General features: G+C 36.7%; 1 protein-coding gene across 2 annotated transcripts in view; it reads right to left on the bottom strand.

Annotated features, from left to right (window-relative positions):
• LOC115215156 (visual pigment-like receptor peropsin) overlaps positions 1–25,000 on the bottom strand; it is a 411,604-nt gene that overhangs the window by 62,208 nt on the left and 324,396 nt on the right. For both annotated transcript variants that reach the window (XR_005000308.1, XM_029784329.2), the window contains exon 5: positions 297–513. Coding sequence is in view for 1 of the 2 variants with exons in the window: in XM_029784329.2 (XP_029640189.1) it covers positions 297–513 (217 nt within the window). In the remaining variant the exon portion in view is untranslated. The remainder of the gene's footprint in view (positions 1–296; positions 514–25,000) is intronic.

Here is a 25,000-nt window from a genome sequence, read left to right as displayed (position 1 = left end):
AGTGTGTACAAAGTCTCGAGTCCTATGACTCACAGGGACATTTACCTGATTTCCAAGATGTATAAGTAACGAAGATCACAACATTACCCTGATAGGACGCAGTCTATCGTAGAGTTACTCATTTACAGCTGAGTGAAGTTTTGGGCCCAAAATCCCAACGCAGCCATTGGTCTGGGATTCGAAACCATAATCTTGCAATCGTGAGTGCAACACCTAACCACTGAGTCACAATGTGTACAAAGAAGAAAGACAAAGAGACAAGGGTGGGGGAAGAGAGAGAGAGAGAAAGAAAATACCTTTGTTACATCTTTTTGATTAGTCCACTCGGGGTTCTCCTGCGTGCCGTGTCCTAATTTTCGGATGAACAAACAGACCCGGGCGTAACAGACAGAGATGATTAGGAGCGGAATTAGAAAACAAACGACGAATATGGTTGTTATGTAGGTAGTCATACTGTGGTCACGTGACTCCCAGTCCACTGCGCATGCTATTCCACCGGCTTCTTCGGCATATCTAGGGAAAACAATACGGCATACATAAACTCAAGGCCCATTGAAAAATCATTGAATTATACAACAAAATAATTCGTTTATTAATATCAGAAAGTAAATTTCGCACTTCAATTAATTTTAGAAAACGAATTTGGCACTTCAATTAGTTAATTAGTAAGTTGCAACTAAATAGATGGCCACCATCCTTTGACCTGTCCAGCATAGGAAACCTTGCCAAGAACTTGTACACAGCTGAAATAACGCTCAGGATCACTGAAGCACAGTGGCCGCCATGCAGCAACAGGGGCTGGATCTTTTGGTGGTTTATATAATTTAAGCTGAAATGAAAATTTTTGAATTTCATATTTTGATAATACCGACGGACACCAGGATAACAAGTATATTCACGAAGTTGATAAATAAAACAAAATTTGAAGAAGCACAAGAAATTTTGGCATCAAACCAAAGCGTTTCTTTTCTCGAAGTTGACACAATATATCATATGTCGACATAATTCCAATCAACAACGAAGTAATTCTGTATTTCTGATCTTCGCTGACCGCTATTTGCTGAAAAATTAAAGATACAATTCTCACCCCAGACTCTTCGTTTTTCGGTTGAGTTTCTTGTTTGACGTAAGTCCTTTTATTCTAATAACATCTTTCCCAAACTGCAGGAGCTCATTACAATTGTCTTATTTCCCTCTGGTCTATGATATTCAGTTTTTTAAGATTTCTATCAATCAATATATTTTGAATGTGCAGGACTCATTCTTTACTTTATCTCTTATGCTATAATGGCCTCGGGCCTTGTTTGGGACAAAACTATATGAAAAACAAGCAACTGTTTGACCTATTAATAGTTGAAAATACTTTGCAAAAAACCTATGTCACCACTTTCTGACCCTTCCTATAATGGCTACAGTCACTCTTTACATCGACGGGTGTTTCTGTTCATGAGTAGTTAATACCTTTGAAATTTAAGTTAGAGAACGATTCTTTCCTAGCAATTATATATGATCAACTGAGAGTGTTTCAGACCCATTAATTGTTCATAGTGTATCATTAAGAGCTCGAAATGCAACACTTAAATTTTGAAGGGAGATGAGAAATTCATAAAAGCGAGCTTACTTTATCATAACTATGTGAAACCAACCAGAAAATGTAGAACATTCAGGACAACGTTCCTAAGTGCCTCTGTCTTTCTCACTATAGAGTAGCTGAACAAAAATTGTATCCCAGAAAATGGATAGTTCACATGTTATAAATGCACTCATTTTCACTTAGATTAAAGTGAAAGCTTTATTAAACTTATCGAAATTTTGTTTATGTTCTTCAATAGAGGTTCCACGTACAATACTGACATTAACATATACTAATGTTGAATTTAGATCACTTACACGAATATGTTATCAATTAATTTCTAAGAAATGAAACACTATTAAGCTCACTCTTTGACCTAATTTACATCATATCGTAAAGGCAAGATCAGTAATATATTGAGTAAAGTAAAGTGCAAGCTTTTTGTAATCTACTGTATCATTTCTTCCTTCACTGAATCTAATAGTTACAAACTTAGTGTTGGCATCTACTATATAAGATGGTCAGGTTCATGATATGTTTTCAGTTGGCGAATATATTTCCTCAAGAAAATATTTCAAATATTTCTCCTAGGCATTCGCTGAACAGTTTGTGATCCACTATTTGAATCACGTTTTTAGAAAAAAAAGAATAAATCATTTATTTGGTATGCAGTTAGTCGTTGTTAGTGAAAGAGATTTCATCGAATGTAAGGCTCCGGGAGAAATAATTCCCATTTGGATATACGGAGATTGTCAAACTTCAACGAATCGTTTTTCACAAGGCTATTTAAGTTTCACGCATTGACTAATGCCTCTGAACAGTATGTAATACAACGCCATTGATTTATTCCCAAGTCTGATAAGAATTAGAGACTTACAGACTTTAATTGAGATCTTCGGTTACTATGCTTACAAGTTGAATTACTGTCTAACTTTCATGAGTTGACATATATGATTTGCTGAGAACCTTGTTTTAAATACAAATTCTTGTTTGAATTATATTTTGAGATGTTATTTACTGAAATTGAAAGGGAAAATAAGAGATAAATACAAGGAGTCAGTTGGTTAACAATTTGTGAACAAACTACCTCCATTCTTAGTTTTTTATATATATATATTCCAGAAAACGGTGGCACGTCAGAGTAAACTACTGGCCTCTCTTGTGACCCTTTTTAATAAAGGGTTGGATTTCCCCGAAATAGATATCTTTTCATTTTTTGAAATAAAATCAACTGAAAATAATTATAAGTTTATAATTTTATCAAAAACTTTAACAATATGAGGATAGTTTATTAGTAATGTAGTTAGACCCAGACTTTTTGAGTGTCATTAAATTTTGTTCCAGAATTAAAGCTGCACAATAGCGTCTTCAAAATTTGATATTACAATAATTTTTGTCTTTAAAAGCAACACCACAAAAATATATACACAGATCATAGATACATGCATGCATATACATGCATGTAAGCATGTATGCATGTATGCATGTACGCATGTATGTATGTACGTATGTATGTATGTATATATATATATATATAATATATATATAATTAGATGCTTTTCAATTCTCTATTGTTCTATTATACGAGATCTTAGCTCCTCCTTTCTTTTTCCTTTCAGGCCATGTCTATCAGTAAGCAGGTGTTTTTCCCCACTCCTTGATTATTATGTCTGGACGATTGGCTTTTATTTCTATGTCGGTTTGAACAGGCATATTCTAGATGACTGTGGCCAGGTCGTTATCTTGTACCTACTTTGGCGCCTGTTTATACTATTTATTGTCAGTTTTTATGTTATAGTGCTGGCATATTGTCAAGTGGATGTAACTACTTACTCCGTCGTATCAGTATGTATATATTCAGATTTGGCTGCGACTGGCCAACCGGAGATGATGCGGTCGACTGTCTCATTGTGATCGTTGCACATTCTCCATTGGGTGTTAGGTCCTGTTTTCATTATTTTTCATTATTTTGTCAAACATTGGCCTTATGCAGCGAGAATCAGTCCTTGCATTTCAGCTTTTAGTCCAGAGCTTTTGAGACATTGTTGGTTTTTACTCAGGCTCACTTCATATCTGTCAGACCTAACAGAGCATTGACCATGTAGTGATATTTTTTCTCCATTTCTTTTGTTTAGTTTGTTTTGTAATTTTGTTTCCATGTTATTTTTGTCTCTTTGGCTATTTCTACAATGTTGTCATCTGAGGTCAGTGTATCAGTGTAGTTTGTTTCTCATGTATTTTGTCACCTCCTAGAGCTTTCTTTTCTCGTATTGCTATATTACATGCAGTAGCCTTCCACTTTTGGTTTGTAAGGACTTTTCTAGTCGAACTGTTATCATTTTACAATAGTCCTCTATTTGTATCAGACCACGGCTTCCTTCTAAGCTGGGTAGATAGATTGTGTCTGCGCCTGCTTTGTGGTGGTGACTTCGGTATGCTGATGCTGTCAATAGTTTTTTGGGATTTCTATCTAAGTTTCTTAATTAAACTGATCTTCCAGTTTATTATACTGATGCTTTAATTTATTATTATTATTATTATTATTATATATTATTATTATTATTATTATCATTATCATCATTATATTATTATTATTATTATTATTATTATTATTATTACTATTATTATTATTATTATTATTATTATTATTATTATTATTATTATTATTTTTATTATTAACAATAATAATAATAATAATAATAATAATAATATATATAGGATTGAGGTAACTCTTCCAGAAGATATAGAGTCAAAATTAAAAATATCGTTCACTAGATGACAATGGCACTCTTCTTTTAATTTTGACTCTATATCTTCAGGAGGAGTTACCTCAATCCTTTATATATTAACCAAAATGAAGTAGATTGACAAATATATTTTTTGAACCAGTTGAAGACACACAAGATGTCGAAATATCGTTCACTTGATGACAATGGCACTCTTCTTTTAATTTTTACTCTATTATTATTATTATTATTATTATTATTATTATTATTATATTATTATTATTATTATATTATTATTATATTATATTATTATTATTATTATATTATTATTATTATTATTATTATATATTATTATTATATTATTATATTATTATTTATTATTATTATTATTATTATCATTATTATTTCTTATCACAGGTTTTGTTGGAGCCCCTGGAGTCTCGCATGCGTAGCAGGTTTGCTGCCTGCAACCTACGGTGCCATGCTAATCCGTTCTTTACAGCTATCCAATACTTTCCTGATTATTCTGGCCGTGCCAAGGAGGCAAACATTTTGTAACAGTTTTACTGGGCACTCTATTCCAATTTCCTGTTGTTGTTGTTACTACTACTACTACTACTACTACTACTACTACTACTACTACTACTACTACTACTACTCTACTAGATCAGTTACCTTTGAGTAACCTTTTTTCCGGTAATGACAAAGAGATTTCTTGGCAGAGTAATTTTGTCAATTATTAATCTTACTACTCCAACAGAAGTGTTTATAATCGTTCCTAATCGTTGATAGATGAAAGGAGTCATTACAATTAAGTTGATAACGTTATGCAGGCTGTGAAACCACATTTTATAATAATTGTGTCGATTAGGAATTATCTAGATTAGCTTTCATCCGGGCCCCTTCTAATTCTAGAGCTGTTGTATTGTATCATCTGACGCGTGTTCACTATTTCCAACTAATCTTTGTCACACACAGTTTTTTTTTTTTTTTTTGCAAAACTGTAATAACGGCAACTCGTATGGTTTCTTCACAATATTTAATGGCGGTGGAAATCTCGACTTAAAAGTAGCAAGGTATAAATGAAGCCTGTGATGATTCCTGACGCTTGCTGCTTAAAATCTCCTAATAAATGGTGACAAAAAAATAAAAGACTACATTTTCTTCATTTAATGAAAAAAAACTCATTTAATAATCCGCTCAGTAAAGCTGTTACTTGATGTAATATTTCTGTGGCAATATAGTTAATAACTACGAATTTCATCTCCACCATTATTGTGACTACTTAAGAATTTGAAACTCACAATAGCACAGTGGCCGCTTTGCCCCGAGATAGCAAATAGCAAATCAGATGGGTATGAGTCAGAGTTAGACAGAAGAATACAGAATATAATGAAATATCCTTCTTATAAGCTGGTTTTAATTATCTTGTCTTGTAGTCATATGTTAGTGCTTTATTTTGATACAGTCTGGGTGAGGTACCTTGTAAGTATCGAAGATTTTAATGTATCGATGAGTAATAAACCAGCAAATAATTTTCGGTAATCGGTCCGCGCCATGCTAAAGTTATTTTTCTTTTTTTTATTGTTGAATAGTAACCTGGTTCATTAACAGCAGCTCTTTGCAGGTGTGAATCACTTTCTGGTACCCTTTCAGCATCTTTCGTTACATATCATTATTGTCCAGGTGTATAATGGTGCTGTTGTAAAGTATGGATTACCTTTTTATGATAAGTTGCAGTAAGTTATACATCTGTAGATTTGAAGGCTGCTAATTTTACTTTGGAGAACTAATGTTCTTCCTCTCTAGCAGCTATTCTATCAGTTGATAATAAGGCGGCGAGCTGGCAGAATCGTTAGCACACCGGGCGAAATGCTTAACAGTATTTCGTCTGTCGCTACGTTCTGCGTTCAAATTCCGCCGAGATCGACTTTGCCTTTTATTCTTTCGAGGTCGATGAAATAAGTACCAGTTACACACTGAGGTCGATGTAATCAACTAGTCCCCTTCCCCCAAAATTTTCAAGACCTTGTGCCTAGAATAGAAAGAAAGAAATAATTAACGACGCCCTGCTTACCAACTCATAGAATGTTACTTTATATCCATAGATACTGGTCAAATGCTTTTCCGGAAATTGGAGTCCTTTTCAGCACAAGAGGCTTTCTCTCATTGCAGTTCTTCATGTGCTCTTACGAGTTCTTTGCTAGATTTGCTGATCGTGCTTGCAATGCTTTCGGTAATTTTCCTTTTCCTTTCCACAGTTCTTCATTCTTATTAAAATTTGGATTCCACATTCCATCCCAATATTCTTGATTTTCCTTTAATTTTATCTATTTTTGTAGGTGCTCATGTAAAAAAAAGTTTGGCATTTAAAAAATAGTATCACATATGAAATCCTGAAATCCACACTAGTTCTTCACTGGCACCTTTTCTCCTGAAATTTCTTTACTCTCGTCGACTACGGTCGTCCAAATTGTTATTACTGCTTAGAAGAGGTAACCAAGCAATTAATAAATAAGTCACCCTCGTTTTTCACCGCAATCTGTCCCAATAACCGTTTGTTAAATATGTTTTGAAAACAATTTTAAAACTGCCAGTGTAGATTTGAAGAAGCCCCTGACATAGGAGATATCCTGTCCGTCTTTCCCTCCTACCTGTGTATTAATACACAGCTGGCCCCAAACAGATTTACTTGTCGGTCCTATACTTTCTAAAAACGAAGAAAACATTGGAGCCATCTTACACACGAACAACAGTATCTCCACTGCTTCTAGTAGAGCAATGTGAAGGTAGAGTTACGAATGTTAATGCTTCTGATATCTCAACCACTAAATTCGCTATAAAAGCAACAACGCGATAAACAACAGAAATGGAAATACTGCCATAGAAAAAGAAAAGAAGATCTATGGACAGTGTCCTTCCCTCCTTGAGGAAAAGGTAACATAATGAAGCTACTCCGTTCGGTTGAAGCAGTGTTACTGCTGATTTTTTTGTAGTTGGTGGCGGTCATGTAAGTAGTGACATAGCGTCTCATAGGCTCCTATAACTTGGCTATTCAGCGCACACATTACCATCTATGTAATTTTATATTTCATATTTCTGGACATTCGTACACACGCGTGTGTGTGTGTGTGTGTGTGTGTGTGTGTGTGTGTGTGAGTATTGTTTGCGTACGTGCGTGCACGCGTGTATTTTGCGTTGTTTGTTTCGTGTATTTTATCTCTTTCTAGTTTCAATCATTGGATTGTGATCATACTGGAGTGCTGATTTCTATGGATTTAGTCGAACAAATCCACATTACTTGATTTTCCTTTTTTCTCAGTCTCATATCCATTGTGTCGGTTGCGACCTGCTAAGTTAGAGGACGTAAAACAGTTGTCTAACTGTCGTGGGGCGACAAACACAGAAAGACACACATATAAACGTACACATGCACGCACACACATACACATACAAACATGCACACACACATACACATTCATCACCTGACGAGATGATACATCTGCACCACTGGATGCTCCTGAACCAGTTGTTGAGTGTCCCACCCTAGAGGAATTGATGCTAGATGTATCGAAACAATTGTCGTGATTAACAATAAATTCTCGTATATTCCATCTTCTGTCTTTTATTTGATATATATATATATATGTACACATGCACACACACACACACACACACACACACACACACACACACACACACACACACACACACACACACACACACACACACACACAAGAGAGGCTTCCGAAAAATTTCTGTTTACCAAATTTCTTCACAAGGCATTTGTCGATCCGGGCCTATAGTAGAATATATTTGCTCAAGGTGCCGCGCAGTGGAACGCAACTCGAAAGCATGTAGTTGCAGAACAAACTTCGCAGTCACATAGCTATGCCTTCGCCTGTCTGCAATATATGCATACTCTTTTACCCTTTACTCTTTTACTTGTTTCAGTCATGTGACTGTGGCCATGCTGGAGCACAGCATTTAGTCGAGCAAATCGACCCCAGGACTTATTCTTTGTAAGCCTAGTACTTATTCTAGCGGTCTCTTTTGCTGAACCGCTAAGTTAAGGGGACGTAAACACACCAGCATTGGTTGTCAAGCGAAGTTGGGGGGACAAACACACACACACACACACACAGAGTTTCCGTCTACCTTATCCACTCACAAGGCTTTGGTAGTCCCGAGGTCGTAGTAGAAGACACTTGCTCAAGGTGCCACGCAGTGGGACTGAACCCGGAACCATGTGTGCACAATATATTTTGTGTGTGTATGTATTTTGTTTGGTGTATATGACTGAGTGTACTATGTAGTGTGTGTGTGTGTATAATATATTTTTTATGTGTACAGATTTTTACAATACAGCTGTTTGAATGTATGTTTGTATTGCGTGTGCGCTATGTATTTCGCATATGCATATGTGTGCATTCTGCGTTGCGTATCTGCAATATATTTTTTGTGTGTATGTTTTATTGTGTGTGTATACGTTTTATTGCCTGTGAATATCTGTGTGTATTACATGTTGAATGTGCACATTTGATGTCGTGTGAGTACACGTGTGTACGAATGTGCAGGTTATGTTGTGTGTATTCGTTTTATTACTATGTATGTGTATATATGTAGGGATTATACACAAGTATTATTTTTGAATATTCGGTTAAACTTTAATTCTAAGTTTATTTATAGGCGAACATAGGCACTTGCGCGTGTGTATGTGTGTTTGAATATGTACGTTTTGAAGATTTTCTATCCCATTTGTGCAAAGCGAATTTCTTAAATACAGTCAAGCCTCAGTGTGTATATATACGAATACATACATATATATATATATATATATATATATATATATACGAATATATATATATATATAGAAATATATAAGCGCCGGAATGGCAGTATGGTAAAAAGCTTGCTTTCCAATTACATAGTTCCGGGTTCAGTCTCACTGCATGACACCTTGGCAAGTGTCTTCTAGTATATCCTCGGGCCGATCAAAACCTTGTGGGTGGATTTGGCAAACGGAAACTGAAAGAAGCCCGACCTATATATATATATATATATATATATATATATATATGTATATATTTATATATATATATATATATATGTGTGTGTGTGTGTGTGTGTGTGTGTGTGTGTGTGTGTGTGTGTGTGTTTACATCACCGCTTGACAACCGGTGCTGGTGCGCTTGTGTCCCTATAACCTAGTGGTTGGGCTAAAGATTCCGATAGAATAAGTACTAGCCTAAAGAAATAAGTCCTCGGGTCGATTAGGCGGTGATCCAGCGTGGCCGCAGTCAAATGACTTAATCAAGTTAAAGGATAAAATAATATATACACAGGTCTGCAGCCTTAACACCTCACCACTTACACCACCACCACCACTAGCAACAAAAAACAACAACAATGCCTCGAGCGAAGAAAACATCATTTGTTTTCTTTAACCTTTTTGTCAAAGAAAGAAGCGTGTAGCCCATGAACTTTTATTTTTTCCAGAACCTCCAAGACTTGGGAGGAGGAAGAGAGAAAGATCCCCTCAAACTGAGAACCTATCCCAAATACTTGCAGCAGAATGACTCCATTCGAGGAACCCAAGTTCCGTGTGATGATGTGAAACCGGACGATGAATTAAGTCAGCGACTTGAACACAAAAATAGAACGAATACGTCGAGGCGTCGCGCACAGCGCTCAAATTCTGTCACTCAGTCGGCCTGGAATTTATCTCATTACAGAAGGAGGTATCGTATCTTTCGTGCTACAGGTACTTGAGGTAGTAGCGTATATCTGCTGTTTGTAAATCATATCTTGTTTTTCGAGCCCTGAGACTGCTTAATCGGTTTCTATGGCGTATAAATGACCGAGGTGACAACATTGCGCCTAAATGCTTTCAAATCCAACGTTTGAAAGTCATGATGAAATGACAGGATTGGATTTTCATGTAATATCATATGCAATCGAACAATAGCTTTTGTATATATATTCCAGCATTTTAAATCGATCCATCTGTTATTGTAACGATCGTAACAGGTTAATAAATGTCATATCAATATCTTCCTACATACATACATACATACATACATATGTGCGTGTATATATATGTATATGTATATATATGTATATGTATATATATGTAAATATATATATAATATATATATACATACATATGTCCGTGTATATTTATGTATATGTATATATGTATATATATATATATATATATATATTATATATATATATATAATATATATATATATATATATATATATATACATATGCATACAGATATAAACACATAAGCATGTATATGAAAGTACACACGTGTAGTGTGTGTGTGTGTTGTACGTTCAGTAACTTAATCTATATAGTATGTGCAACAAATATACCAATACTGAAAAATGTACACACGTTTGAAAATTTGCACGCTAACCGATATATGAAAGAAATATATACTTTGATGTGTGCCAAATCAAATGTCTATAATTTCTTAAAGAAATATTCATTAATCTAAGAGAAAACGCAGAAAATCACACACACACACACACACACACACACACACACACACACACACACACACACACACACACTCAACACATCATTCCCGAAGAGAATATTTGTCCAAAATTCACTTCGATTATATTAAAGACGCTTGCTCTGATAATGTTTTCTTCTCTTTCTCTTTTTTTTATACAATTATATCTCGTAAAGCGCATTTTCACGTGATTTCATTTGTTGCTTGACAGTTTCAATTGTAAGAACTTAGATGAAAAGGATTTAGAATGTTCGTTTTTTTCTTTCTTTTCCAATTATATCGGTTGGAATCAGTTCAGCTTCTTTCATTTTTTTCCTATTTATACTTTCTCATGTTTAATTAACGCTAAACTGGGTTGTTGTCAAATCGACAGCGGTACTATCAAAAGTAACTGAACGCTGCTGTAGAAAGTGTAAAAGTTACATACAGAGGAGATGAGCTTAGAAACCGGGTTTTTATTCCTGTTTGCTTACCAAGTTATTTTAACTGTGTCGCCAATTACGACATTGAAAAAGGAACGAACGTCACTCAACCACCTTGCCTTCTTCTATAAAGACCCCTGAGAATTTTACAGATATACGGAATTACCTTTCCTACGATAGGCAGAAGGCTTGAAATTGTATGGGTGAGGTGTCTAGTCGATTTCATTGACCCCTGTGCTCAGCTTATCCCTAATTTATCGACCCAGAAAAGATGAAAGGCAAAGTCGACCTCGGTGAAATTTGAACTCAAAACGTAAAGCCGACGGAAATATCCCTAAGCGTTGTTGACCGGTGCGCAAACGGTTCTCCCAGCTCGCCGCCTTGAACTGATAAACGTAATTATAACTGTAACGATAACCGTAGTGAAGTCGCGTGGTCTAGCGGTTACTGCTCACGAATACAAAATCACGTTTCGAATCCTGGGCCGGACGATATGTTGTGTCCTTGACCAAAACACTTCATTTTACGTCGACCTCTGATAACCTAGACATGTGGCATTCTGTGCACCTGTACAGGTAATGTTTATTTGGTGGAAGCAGTGAGCTAATGTACAGCACAAGAATTTCCTCACTGTAAACAAATCGTCTGTGCAGGTTGTTCACCAAGATGTTAGAAACCCCCATCTTTCGTTTATGTCAGGAGAGTCCACGAAAACCAGTCCCATTATTTATTACTATCTTGCCTTGACTATCTTGCCTTGCCTTCATTTTAATCTGGCCAGATTAGAGCGCCGCCATTTTGGCGTGATGAGGCAGGAAATGCGTTCCACTAGTCAGAAGGCTCGTTTCATGATAACTTCCTGGACGCAAGGAGATCGATATGCTGTGGAAAATGAACAGACATCTACAGGGGCCGAGACATCGGCAACTGTTTGTCATGAGGATTTCCCCCAACCACCTTCCTTTGACCGGGAAAGGAAAAGACTTTTTCTTTTTTTTTTGTGTAGACATGGCTAAAAAGATTGCATGGAGAATACATTTGAAAGGACTAGAGAAAAATCCCTTTACACTTTCACCAAATCCTTATCATTGAGAGAGTAAGACGAAGGTTGAGAGGAGAGTGAATTTGATGAAAGATGGATAGGTGTAAGTGGAAATAACTCAGATGTATAGGCCTACTCTCGGCATGCACTTGCACCCGAAGAACCCAGCTACATTCTCGCTACAAAATGAACAGAATGAGCTTCTCTGTTAAGGGTACTTAAGGTTCTAAATAGTGCTGTTAAACTGCGCAATGAATAAGTCTAACGATCAAGTAGGCCTTGTCATGACTTGATCTTAAAACGCAATGAGTTACTATAATACTATAAGATGTCCAGTCAATATTATAAGATGTCCAGTCTGTTGGTTTTAAAGTTCCACTAATCCAACACCCTAGATTAGTACTCATTTTATCCGCTTTGAAAGAGATGAAAGGTAAAGTTGCCGGATGATCGCATTTCGAAAATTATTTTGCATGGTCAACAAGTAGAGGGATTCCGCAGTAACTGAAGGTAACTGCTAAGGTATAAGGATAAGTTGAAACAATCACTAAATCCCTACAATATAATGTAAGCTTTTTGGAAAGTTTTATTACCTAGATAGATCCAAGTGGATCATTTTCGCCATAAATCAATAAAGAGTTAATAACATTAAAGTTTGCAAATTTTGAGTAATTTTAGCCAATCGTAATCCACAGATTATTTCCATAGTAGCAAGCCTGTTTCCATAGTAACAAGCCAAGTCGTTACCAAGCTATTTACACACGCGATCATTTTTCGCTTATTAAATGGTAGTTGTGAGATGTGCTAAAAATAACAGCTAAATAGGCTTTAACACATGCACCAAATTATTTTTCTTTGTTTTTGTATAATTGTTCGAATTCCCGTGTGTAGAATATTACTTCGTAAAAATTTTCTGAAAATTCCAAAACATCAAAAAGTTATGAGAGGTTATATGGCGTACGTAAAGCAGAATGCCGCCAATATTTCATTTGTTTTAAGACGGTGAGCTGGCAGAAAGGTTAGCAAACCGGACGAAACGCTTAGCGGTATTTCGTCTGTTTTTACGATCTGAGTTCAAACTCCGCCGAGGTCGACTTTGCCTTTCATCTTTTCGGGGTCGATAAATTAAGAACCAGTTACGCACTTGGGTCGATCTAATCGACTGGCCCGTCCCCCAAAATTTCGGGCCTTGTGCCTAGGGTAGAAAAGAATATTTTATTCCTTTACAGTTGACAACGCATGCTGTCACTCACAAAATGACAGCTTCCAATTACTAACTGGATAAAAATGATCAAAAATGAAACCTCTGTAACTTTTTAAAAACATTTTTTTCTCCCGAAATTTAGCGTAAAAAATTACATCAGTACACCATATTTTAAAATTTTCGCTAAACTTTGAAATTTCCGCATGTGCAGCCAAAATGAAAAGATCCCCTTTTTAAATATAATTCTTTCCTTCGAACGCCCATACGCCGAAATCGGCTTAGAGTTTTTTTTAATCATTCCATTATATGTAAACCCCAACACTCTATGTCTGTCTTTGTATTGCCCCCTCACCCTTCGCCCTTATGGCAGATAAATAAAATCTTTATTATTATTATTATTATTACTATTCGTTAAGGCCACTTATTAAAAAGCTAAGAGAATCAAGGCTGGAACGCCTTTGATCATTGGACTGCGTGATGAGGATTAACATTATGCTAAGGAAAACCAACAACTACCACAACAACAACAACAAATACAACCTACACGAAGAATGCATTTCAAACAAATATTAAAAAGCAGCAATCAAACGGACTGAATCCTTAACGTCGTTTAATCTCTCTCTAAATTTCTTGCAAATCCGACGTGTTTTTGCTTATGCCATAAATCAATATTAAAATACAGGCCATAACAAGGAAGCACTTGACAGTCCCATTAACAAATGTCGTTCATGATTGAATCAAACCGTGCCGTTGCAGTTTGTCGCTCTATACCACCGCTGCTGCTACACGCCGCCACCCCTTCTTTCTGCTGCTTTCGTTGTCCCAAACCGCCCTCGTAACCCTTTCTAACAATACAATCCTTATCTTATACAACATTCAGCTAGCAACAGTAATAATGATAGCGACACAACTAATACGAAGATCACCAACAACCAAATGGTACAGATCAAAGTAATGTCTTTCGTAGCGGGTAATGGCGTTGGTAGTCTTGGTGATGGCAGCGATGGCGGTGTTAATGGTGCCTGGAGCTGCGGTGGCAGGGCGGCGGCAGTGAAAGTTGTGATGGTGGTAGTGATGGTAGTAGTGGTAACAATGATGTTGTTAATGGTTGTGGTAACAATGATGTTGTTAATGGTGGTGAGGGTAGTTAAGTGTGTTTTGGTGGTGGCGTAGGTGAGGGTAGTGATGGTAGTGGTGGTGGTGTGTTTTGGTGGTGGAAGTAGTGATGGTAGTGGTGGTAACAATGATGATGTTAATGGTTGTGGTGGTGGTGGTGGTGAGGGTAGTTAAGTGTTTTGATGGCGGCGTTGGTGAGGGTGGTGGTGGTGGTGGTGGCGGTAGTGATGGTAGTGGTGGTAACAATGATGATATTGATGGTTGTGGTGGTGGTGGTGAGGGTAGTTAAGTGTGTTTTGGTGGTGGCGTTGGTGAGGGTAGTGATGGTTGTGGTGGTGGTGGTGGTGAGGGTAGTTAAGTGTTTTGATGGCGGCGTTGGTGAGGGTGGTGGTGGTGGTGGTGGCGGTAGTGATGGTAGTGGTGGTAACAATGATGATATTGATGGTTGTGGTGGTGGTGGTGAGGGTAGTTAAGTGTGTTTTGGTGGTGGCGTTGGTGAGGGTAGTGATGGTTGTGGTGGTGGTGGTGGTGGTGGTGGTGTGTTTGGTAGTGGCGGTAGTGATGGTAGTGGTGGTAACAATGATGATGTTAAGGGTTGTGGTGGTGGTGGTGGTGGTGGTGAGGGTAGTTAAGTGTGCTTTGATGGTGGCGTTGGTGAGGGTGGTGATGGTAGTGGTGGTGGTAGTGGTTTTGGTTGTAGTAATAGTAGCTGTAATGGAGGCGGTGGTGATGCAGATTGTATTGGTGTGGTAGAGGTTGCAGAATTGGCGTTTGTTGTAGTTGTGATAGTGGTGGTGGTGGTGGCGGCGGCGGTGGTGGCGGCGGCGGTGGTGGTGGTGGTGGTGATGGTGGTGAATGTTGTGTTTACTGGTTGTTTGAGGGTGGGATGATGGTTATGGTGGTGTTGATGGCGGTGGAGGATGTTGTGCTGCTATTCTTGTTGGTCTTAGTGATGCTAGAGGTGATGGTCGTGATGAATTGTGGTTAAAGTGTTGATAATAACTCAATAATTTTGAGGGAAGGGGCAAGTTGGCTACCTCGATCCCAGTAAATCGAATCTCGAAAGGATGAAAAGTGAAGCTGATCTCGCTAGGATTTGAACGCAGAAACGTAGCACTGTTTGCCATTTATTCATAGAATGCCCTATGAATTTTATAATTGTTGGTGCTACTTTGTTAATGGCTAGTGTTTCGAGGATCCATGTGTGGGGGATGCTACCAAACGCCTTTTTGTAGTCGATCCAGGCCATACTGAGGCCTTTCTTCTTTCAGTGGCTGTCTTCAGTTATGGCTTTATTAATCATTAGTTGATCTTTACAGCCATATGAGCCTTTGCGGCATCCTTTCTGCTCTTCTGGAAACAGGTTGTTTTCGTCCAGGTGCTTGTTCAACCTTTGCGATATCACTGCAGTAAATGCCTTGTACATTGTAGGGAGACAGGTTATTGGTCTGTAGTTTTCTGGTTTTGCTGTCTCATTTGATTTGGGAATTAAGATGGTTTTCCCCTTCGTGAGCCATTCAGGCATTGTCTCTGGCTCTGCTAGTATGCTGTTAAAGTTTTCAGACAGCCTTTTGTGCATTCATGTTAGATATTTCAACCAGAAGTTGGGGATCTTGTCATGCTCAGGTGCCTTCCAGTTGCTTAGTCTTTGCAGTGCCTGGGTGACCTCTTCAGTTGATATGGGGGTCCAAAGTTGCTCAGATGCTGAGTTTGTTGTTTTAATACTCCTTGTTTTTGGTTGTTAGTTCGCCGACCATATTTCTCTCCAGAATTCTTCCACTTCTTCTGCCGTTGGTGCTGCAGTGATTTCTATTTTATTTTTGCCAAGTTCTTGGTAGAACTTTTTGGGGTTGGAGTTGAACTTTTTGTTTTGTTCAAAGAAGCGCTGGCGTTTCTCGTACCGGAGGATCCTTTGTGCTTTGGCAAGGATATCTTGCTTCAGCTTTTCTTTTATCTCAGGTAAATCTTTTTCTGTAATGTTATATTAGCGGAGTATTTTTGTTTTCTTTTTGTTGCTCAGTAGCGATGATTGTCTACTGATTTCATTAAGAATCGACAGATCTTTTCTCATTTTTTTGTATTTTATTTTGGATGTTATTTATCCACAGGGTTTGTTTGGGTGGTGGTACTCCTGTTTGGATGGGTCTGAGTGAGTATCCAGCTTCTTTTGTGGCTGCAGTGGCTGCTGCATATACTAAATAATTTAGCTCAGTGATATCGCTTTTTGTTTCAGTGGCTATTAGTTCCGTGACAGCTAGGTTTATGCTGTTTATAATTGGTGTTCTTGTTTCGTCTATTTTGATTTTTGGGAGGTATGGTCGGTGGTCCATTTTGAGCTCTGTGGTTTTCAGTTCTTTGATTATTTTACTTTTTATATTATCATAATCATTAGGCTCCCCTTCGTTGTTTCCAGGTTTTAGATTTGTGTCGCTTTCTTTCTTATTTATATGTTTGTTTGCCGTGTTTTGGCTTGCTGTTTGTCGTGTATTATTATGCATCCTTACGGTCTGGGTTTGTTGTTTTTTGTTTACATCGTGTTTGTTGGGAATGTTACGTTTGTCTTCGTGTTTTACTGTTTCAGTGTTTATATTATTGGGCATTGTTGTGTGGCTTCTATCTACATTTTCCTGGTGTATTTTTTCTTTTAGATGTTCTATTTCTATTTCTGATATTTTTTTGCGTTGAGAATGTATCTTCGTACGTTAGCTAGTTTATTAGGGTTCATTGCTGTATCCAAGTCTATATTTATGTTATTTTCCTTCCATATTTTATATGTATGTGTTGTTGTGTTTTCATTTTTTGGGTAGAGCACTGCTGTGAAGTATGCGTGTAGGATAGAAATGTATTCCTCACGTGTCCATTTATGTCTTTTGGGTTTTATTTGCGGGACATGAGGAACAACGTCCAGCCCATTATTTTGACGGTCGTCATTTTCGTAGGGTACCGGTCCATTCATTTCTGTTGTCACATTGTTTTGCACGTGTAGTTTTTCGTACATTTTGTGCTGTAAGTTTAAAGTACGTACCTCCCGATTGTTAATCTTGGGTTGAATAATATCGATGGTATTTAATTTCTTCGTAGTTCCTTTGTACATGGTGTTTGGGGTCTGGGATGATCTGGTGTTGATGGATCGTAATGTTCCACGCATGTTTACATGTGTTGTGTTAGAGGTGGAGATGATATCGAGTCAAACTACATCATTTCGTTTCGAAAATAGTAATAAATTTCAATGAGTATTACTTACTCGGATACAGTCCAATCCTTTGTTAGTAAATCTTTGGTTCCATACGATGTCCTTGTTTTCGATGTTTGTGGATAGATTTCGGAGCTCTGTTTTATCGTTCTTACATCTTAAACGTCCCCCGGTGTCACTTCTTCCTTAAACGTCCCCCGGTGTCACTTCTTATATTATTGTTATTATTATTATTATTGTTATTATTATTATTATTATTATTATTATTATTATTATTATTATTATTATTATTATTATTATTCAGTGGTTTTATTTTTATAACGTGCTTTCACTTCACTACCGAGTGCAGCTCTGTGTGCCTTGAGTATGTGATGTGGTTTGGTTTGTTCTCTTATGGTTACAGTATTGAAAGTGTTTTGCGTAGGATGTGTGCAGATTATTATTCATTATTATTCATTATTATTATTATTATTCAGTAGTTTTATTTTTATAGCGTGCTTTCACTTCACTACCGAGCGCAGCTCTGTGTGCCTTGGGTATGTGCTGTGATTTGTTGTGATGCTCTGATGGTTATTGTATGGAAAGTGTTCTGCGTAGGATGTGTGCAGTGCCTAGTAGTGCAATTTTCTGTATGTTATATGTGTTTGTAAGTCCTGGTGTTTTTGTTATGTATTTGTCTGAATATTTTTTTATCATGCCTAATGCACCTACTATGATAGGAATTGTTTCTGTTTTCAGGTTCCACATTCTAGTTACCTCTATTTCCAGGTCTTTGTATTTTGAGAGTTTCTCCATTTCTTTTAGAGACACGTTGTCATCTGCTGGTATTGATACATCAATTAGAAAGCATTTTTTTTCTTCATGATCTCTGACAACTATATCTGGTCTGTTGGCCTTAATTTCTCTATCTGTGTGTATCAGCATATCCCAGAGTATGGTTGCTTTCTCGTTTTCTGTGACCTTTTCTGGTGTGTGCCTATACCATCTTTTTTCTGTTGTTATTCCATAATGTTGGCATAGCTTCCAATGTATGTAGGTTCCAACTCTGTCATATCTGTGAATATATTCCTTCTTAGCCAGGACTGGGCAGCTAGAGATAATATGATTTATTGTTTCTTGTCCATCTCCACATATTCTGCAGTTACTTGTAATATTTCTTTTCATTACATGTTTTTGGTAATTTCTGGTGGGGAGGCTTTGGTCTTGTGCTGCAATTAAAAATCCCTCTGTTTCTGCTTTGAGTCCTGAGCTTCTCAACCATTGCTGGGATTTTTCTTTGTCTATTTCTTTTGCGTTTAGTTTAGTGCAGTATTTACCATGAAGGGACTTTTCTTGCCATCGTTTTATCATGGCTCGTTGCTGTTCTATTTTTAGTTTGGATTTCATTTGTTTTATAGCTTTTGTTGTTTCTTCATCATCTTCTTCTTCTTCTTTGTGTTTATTAGGTGGTATGATTTCTTGTTTGTATTTGTCAGCTTCCTTAAATACTGAGAACAGTTTTTTGTTTTGCTCGTGTTTTGCTGCTATCTGGATCAGTTTTCCTTCCTTCTGAAGTAGGTATTTTTGCAGTCCTATGGTGGTTATTTTATAGTAGTGTTCCAGCTGTATAAGGCCTCTACCACCTTCTATACGTTGTATATATAGTCTTTCTATGTCAGATTTTGGGTGATGCATCCTAGATCCTGTCAGTATTTTTCTTGTTTTCCTATCTATTTTGGACAGTTCATTTCGTGTCCAGTTAAGGATATTGTAGCTGTAACTTATAACTGGGACAGCTAAAGTGTCGATACCTATTATCTTGTTTTTAGCATTGAGCTCTGTTTTTAGTATTGATCTAACTCGTCTATAATATTCTTTTTTTATTTTCTCTTTCATTTGTGTGTGTTGTGTCTTATTATTATTATTATTATTATTATTATTATTATTATTATTATTATTATTATTATTATTATTCATTATTATAATTATTATTATTATTGAGTGAGAGAGCAGTTCATGCCATCAAAGTGACACTGGGGTAAAATATACGAAGCCCAATATACCCATCATGACTACCCGTCTGATAAGGGTACACCAGGCACATGCATCACAACCATATGTGCGCGACATGGTGATCTCATATCAAGATAAACAACACATGACCTTGCAGGTGGGGCCCAGTTAGAATTTTCTTCAGGTTGAGTAGCCCATCCCGCTCAAAAGGTCCTTGAATAAGGGTTGTTTAAGTATGTTGAAAGAACCACCCATGTTTCCAGAGGTGAATTATTCAAACCCCAAAGAATCCCTCTCAACACATGGCTATGATGCTGCCCCACTACTTCGGCTCGTGATCAGAGATGCACATATCGTCAGCCACTAAGGGACATGCTCTTATTATCATTATTATTGAGCAAGAGAGCAGTGCATGCCATCAAAGTGACACTGGGGTAAAATATACGAAGCCCAGTATACCCATCATGACTACCCGTCTGATAAGGGTACACTAGGCACATGCATCACAAACATATGTGCGCGAAATGGTGATCTCATATCAGGATAAACAGCGTATGACCTTGAAGGTGGGGGCCATCCTGCTCAAAAGGTCCCTGAATAAGGCTTGTTTAAGGATGTTGAACGAAACACCCATGTTTTCAGAGGTGAAATATTTAAACCCCAAAGAATCCCTCTCAACACATGGCTATGATGCTCCCCCACTACTTCTGCTCGTGATCAGAGATGCACATATCGTCAGCCACTAAGGGACATTGTCAACTGGTTATGGTCAAACAACTGACAAGCAAATCTGTGGTATTGAGCAGAATAGTTGCAATAGCTCATCTTTTATACCAAGGCAAAACAATATACACGATAACACTTCCAATCAGTTAAGATCAGAAGCCATGAGAGCCATGCAGTCTTGTACTACATCAGGGTATTGGTTTCGATGCCGGGAATTATTATTATTATTATTATTATTATCATTATTATTATTATTATTATTATTATTATTATTATTATCATTATTATTATTATTATCATTATCATTATTATTATTATTATTATTATTATTATTATTATTATTATTATTATTATCATCATCATCATTATCATTATTATTATTATTATCATTATTATTATTATTATTATTATTATTATTATTATTATTATTATTATTATTATCATTATTATTATTATTATTATTATCATCATTATTATTAACTCTAATAAAAATAATGTAGTTATAAAAAAACCAATGCTGCTATGCAGAAAAAGTTTGTCTCCATTTTAGTAAAAAGTAAATATGGTTATTCAAATATTATAAATATAATTACCTTTTCCGAAAAGAAAGTGTGCTTTGTACAAGTTATAAATTTACTTGCAGCACACAGCTTTAAAAACAGAAATAGCATACGTACACCGTACTCATGGCAACTATTTCCTTGGAAAATGTGTATATATATGTACACATAAAACTGACGAGTATGTATCAAAGCCAGTGATTGCGATATAAAATAAAAGTTTGTGAATGTAACTGTATAACATATCCTTTACTGCAGCAAAATGCTTACAAATTATTACCTTCCCATGTGATATTGTCGCTGCAAGTATGGTCTTTAAGGCAGCCAGTTGGAAATATTTCCTTTAATAACAGTAGCTACATCTCTTCAAATAAGTAAATATGATGTTTCTGATGTGTCTATAAAACGTTTATTTTCGTTGTTCATGAGTAAACATTCGGCATGTGGTTTTAGGGTCGATATTCAGTAGAATTTTAGGAGATGTCCATCTAAGGAAATTTGATAATTCTAAAAGTTTGAAACAGGTAAATTAAATGCAGATTAAAACGAACGCAGGCAGAGCCGTGTAGTTCAGCAAAAGTAGCTAACAGAATAAGTACCAGACTTTTAAAAAAAATAGATAAAAACGGAAGCTAATTTGTTCGGCTAAATCCCTCAAGGCTGTGCATCAGCATGGTCGCGTTCCAATGACTGAAACAAGCAAAATGTGAAGAGATATTAAGCAACCCAAACTTTAAGTAAAACCTAGAAAATTTCAAATGTTCCAGCTATAATCTCTCTATATATAAAGCTGAAGTTGTCTGTGTATGGCGGGTTTGGTAGCCTTCAACTAACACTATCTCCTCCGAGACCCTGCGGCGCAAGTTGACCAAAATTGAAAGTATGATTGAAGAAGGCTTGCTCTACCTTCCGCAGAAGAAGAAAATCAAATCGGACCATGTTAAGACCAAAAATTATTTACATCAAAAAGGTGCTTTTTTTCTATGAAAATCACTATTTTTTACGATTGTTTGACTGCTGTGTCGCCATTTTTCGGTGTATTTCAACCAGAAAAATGTTCACTTAAAGAGAATAACAAGCTACATAATGCAAAACTTTTACTTTTCAAAAATTCCAATTCTAAAGGGTCGAAACAAACCCGAGCAACGCCGGGCGATGCTGTTAGTAGAAATAAAATTGAACTTTCAGTCAGTTTCGTCCAGTGGTTCTCAACGAATTTTTCCTATTGACCCCTGGATTCCGATATCATTCTACTGCTCCCTCATAGCTATTCGATGTATATAAAAAAAATACTACTGTATTTTTACTATTAATTATTATCAGGAATTATACAAAAAATAATATATCTTGTGCGTTGTAGAAATATAAACAATTTATTACATATAAACTAAGCAGGACGCCGGTCCGTTGCAGGGTTCATCGCCAGTAATTTTGAGGAGACACTTGACTGGTACTTCATTTTATCGACCCGGAAAGGATGAAAGGCAAAGGTAATCTCGGCGGAACTCGGAACGTAGTAGCTGAAGAGATACTGCGAAGTATTTTGTCCAACATTCTAATGATTCTGTCAGGACATCGTATCCAATGATATTTTTTTTCCTTTCAACTATAGGCACAAGACCTGAAATTTTAGGTGAAATGGCTCGTCAACTACACTGACCCTTGTACTTGCCTGGTACTTTATTTCATCGATTCTGAAATGATGAAATGCAAAATTGCCATCGATGGGATTTGAGCTCAGAACTTAAAGATCCGGAAGACATGCCGTCAGACGAGCTAACGATTCTGCCAGGTCATCGCTTACTCTCTCTTTTCTCTTTTTCTCTTTTACTTGTTTCAGTCATTTGACTGCGGCCATGCTGGAGCACCGCTTTAAGTCGAGCAACTCGACCCCAGGACTTATTCTTTGTAAGCCTAGTATTTATTCTATCGATCCCTTTTGCCGAACCGCTAAGTTACGGTGACGTAAACACACCAGCATCCGTTGTCAAGCGATGTTGGGGGGACAAACACAGATACACAAACATATACACACGCATACATATATGCATATATACGACGGGCTTCTTTCAGTTTATGTCTACCAAATCCACTCACAAGGCTTTAGTCGGCCCGAGGCTATAGCAGAAGACACTTGCCCAAGGTGCCACGCAGTGGGACTGAACCCGGAACCATGTGATATACGCTGACATTTTTTTTTCTTCTTTCAACTAAAAGCACATGATCTGAAATTTCAGGGGAGATGGTTTGTCAACTACATTGACATCCGAAGGGATGAAATGCAAAGTTGCCATTGGCAGGGATTGAGCTCAAAACTTAAAGGGCCGGAAGACGTTTAGCATATTCTTTGCCACTTCGCCGCCTCCAATGACGAAAGGTGTTATATATTTCCCTAGAACAGCCAAACGAATGCTTTGCAATGCTGTCGAATTCATTTTCTATCGAAATACGAATGGTTTATCTACACAGCAAATACTAATGCATAAAATGTTGTATGTTATGAAGTGCCACTTCTATTATCTTCAAGTGGTCAGTAGCAAGCCTGCGCATTATGATAAATAATGGAAAATTCAAAGAGTCATATAAACATGTTGGGTTCTCCACAGGAAAAAAATCAAAACGGCTACACTTTTATGTATCCAGCTAAACCATAGAAAAGAAACGGTGAATAAAATACTTTTAAAATCTTATGTTTGAACCAAAAGGAATAAACATACAAACATAAATACATACACACTCATATGCATAACTACATACATACATACATACATACATGCATAACTACATACATACATACACATACATACGTACATACATAGATACATGCATAAATACACATACATACGTATCTACATACATACATACACGCATACATATATGCATACATACAAGCATACAAACAAACGCAAACACACACACAAACATACATACATCCATATTTACATACAAATAAACATGCATACATACATTCATACATACATATATACATGCATACATACACGTACATACACACAAATATACATACATTCATATATACATTTATACATATACACATACACAGACATACATACCGATAGACAGGCAGATAGACAGACAGACACGCAGACACAGAGCTCAACAACATATTTCAACCATTTAAGAACAGCCTAAAGCGTTTATGTCCTCTTTTTAGTTCAGGATTTTCTCTGGTTTAATAGTCGTTTCTATAATGAAAGGTCAAAACCTTACCCCATACTTGTGCTTCGCAAATGTAACAGCTGAATGTATTAAGTAATACATGCTTAAAAATCCTGATGAGGTGAGTGGTTGGAACTTTCTTTTAAACCTACACTGGCTTAATATAACCTTTGTCTATATGATACAGCATATATATATATATATAAAAGATGGGTATTGAAACGATCGTATCTAATTAATAAGTGCGCCACAGACAATTCTATTCCTTTATTTTATACACTAGGTTTTCAATTTTTGCGCAGTATTTTGTATTTACTGGATTGTTTTGTTTCTACTCTACTTTCTGTTTAGTTTGGAGTTTGCATGGAGTGTTGATTGAGGCATTCTCCTGGATTTTCTGAATCGCCTTATGTATGTAGTCCTTTACTTGTTTCAGTCACTAGACTGCGGCAACGCTGGAGCACCGCCTTGATGAATTTTAGTCGAACGAATCGACCGCACTACATATTTTGAAGCCTGGTACTTATTCTATCGGTCACTTTTGCCGAACCGCTAAGTTACAGGGACGTAAACATATCATCACCGGTTGTCAATCACTGGTAGGGAACAAACACAGACATTCACATAAACACATCTGTATAAATATATATATGATGGGCTTCTTTCAGTTTCCGTCTACCAAGGCATCGAGCTGGCAGAATAGTTAGTATGCCGGGCAAAATGCTGATGAGCGTCATTTC

This window comes from Octopus sinensis, linkage group LG8, assembly GCF_006345805.1.
Source record: "Octopus sinensis linkage group LG8, ASM634580v1, whole genome shotgun sequence".
In the NCBI taxonomy this organism is placed as follows: Eukaryota; Metazoa; Mollusca; class Cephalopoda; order Octopoda; family Octopodidae; genus Octopus; species Octopus sinensis.
Note: the sequence above shows the minus strand (reverse complement) of the source record. Positions and strands in the feature narration are given on the sequence as shown.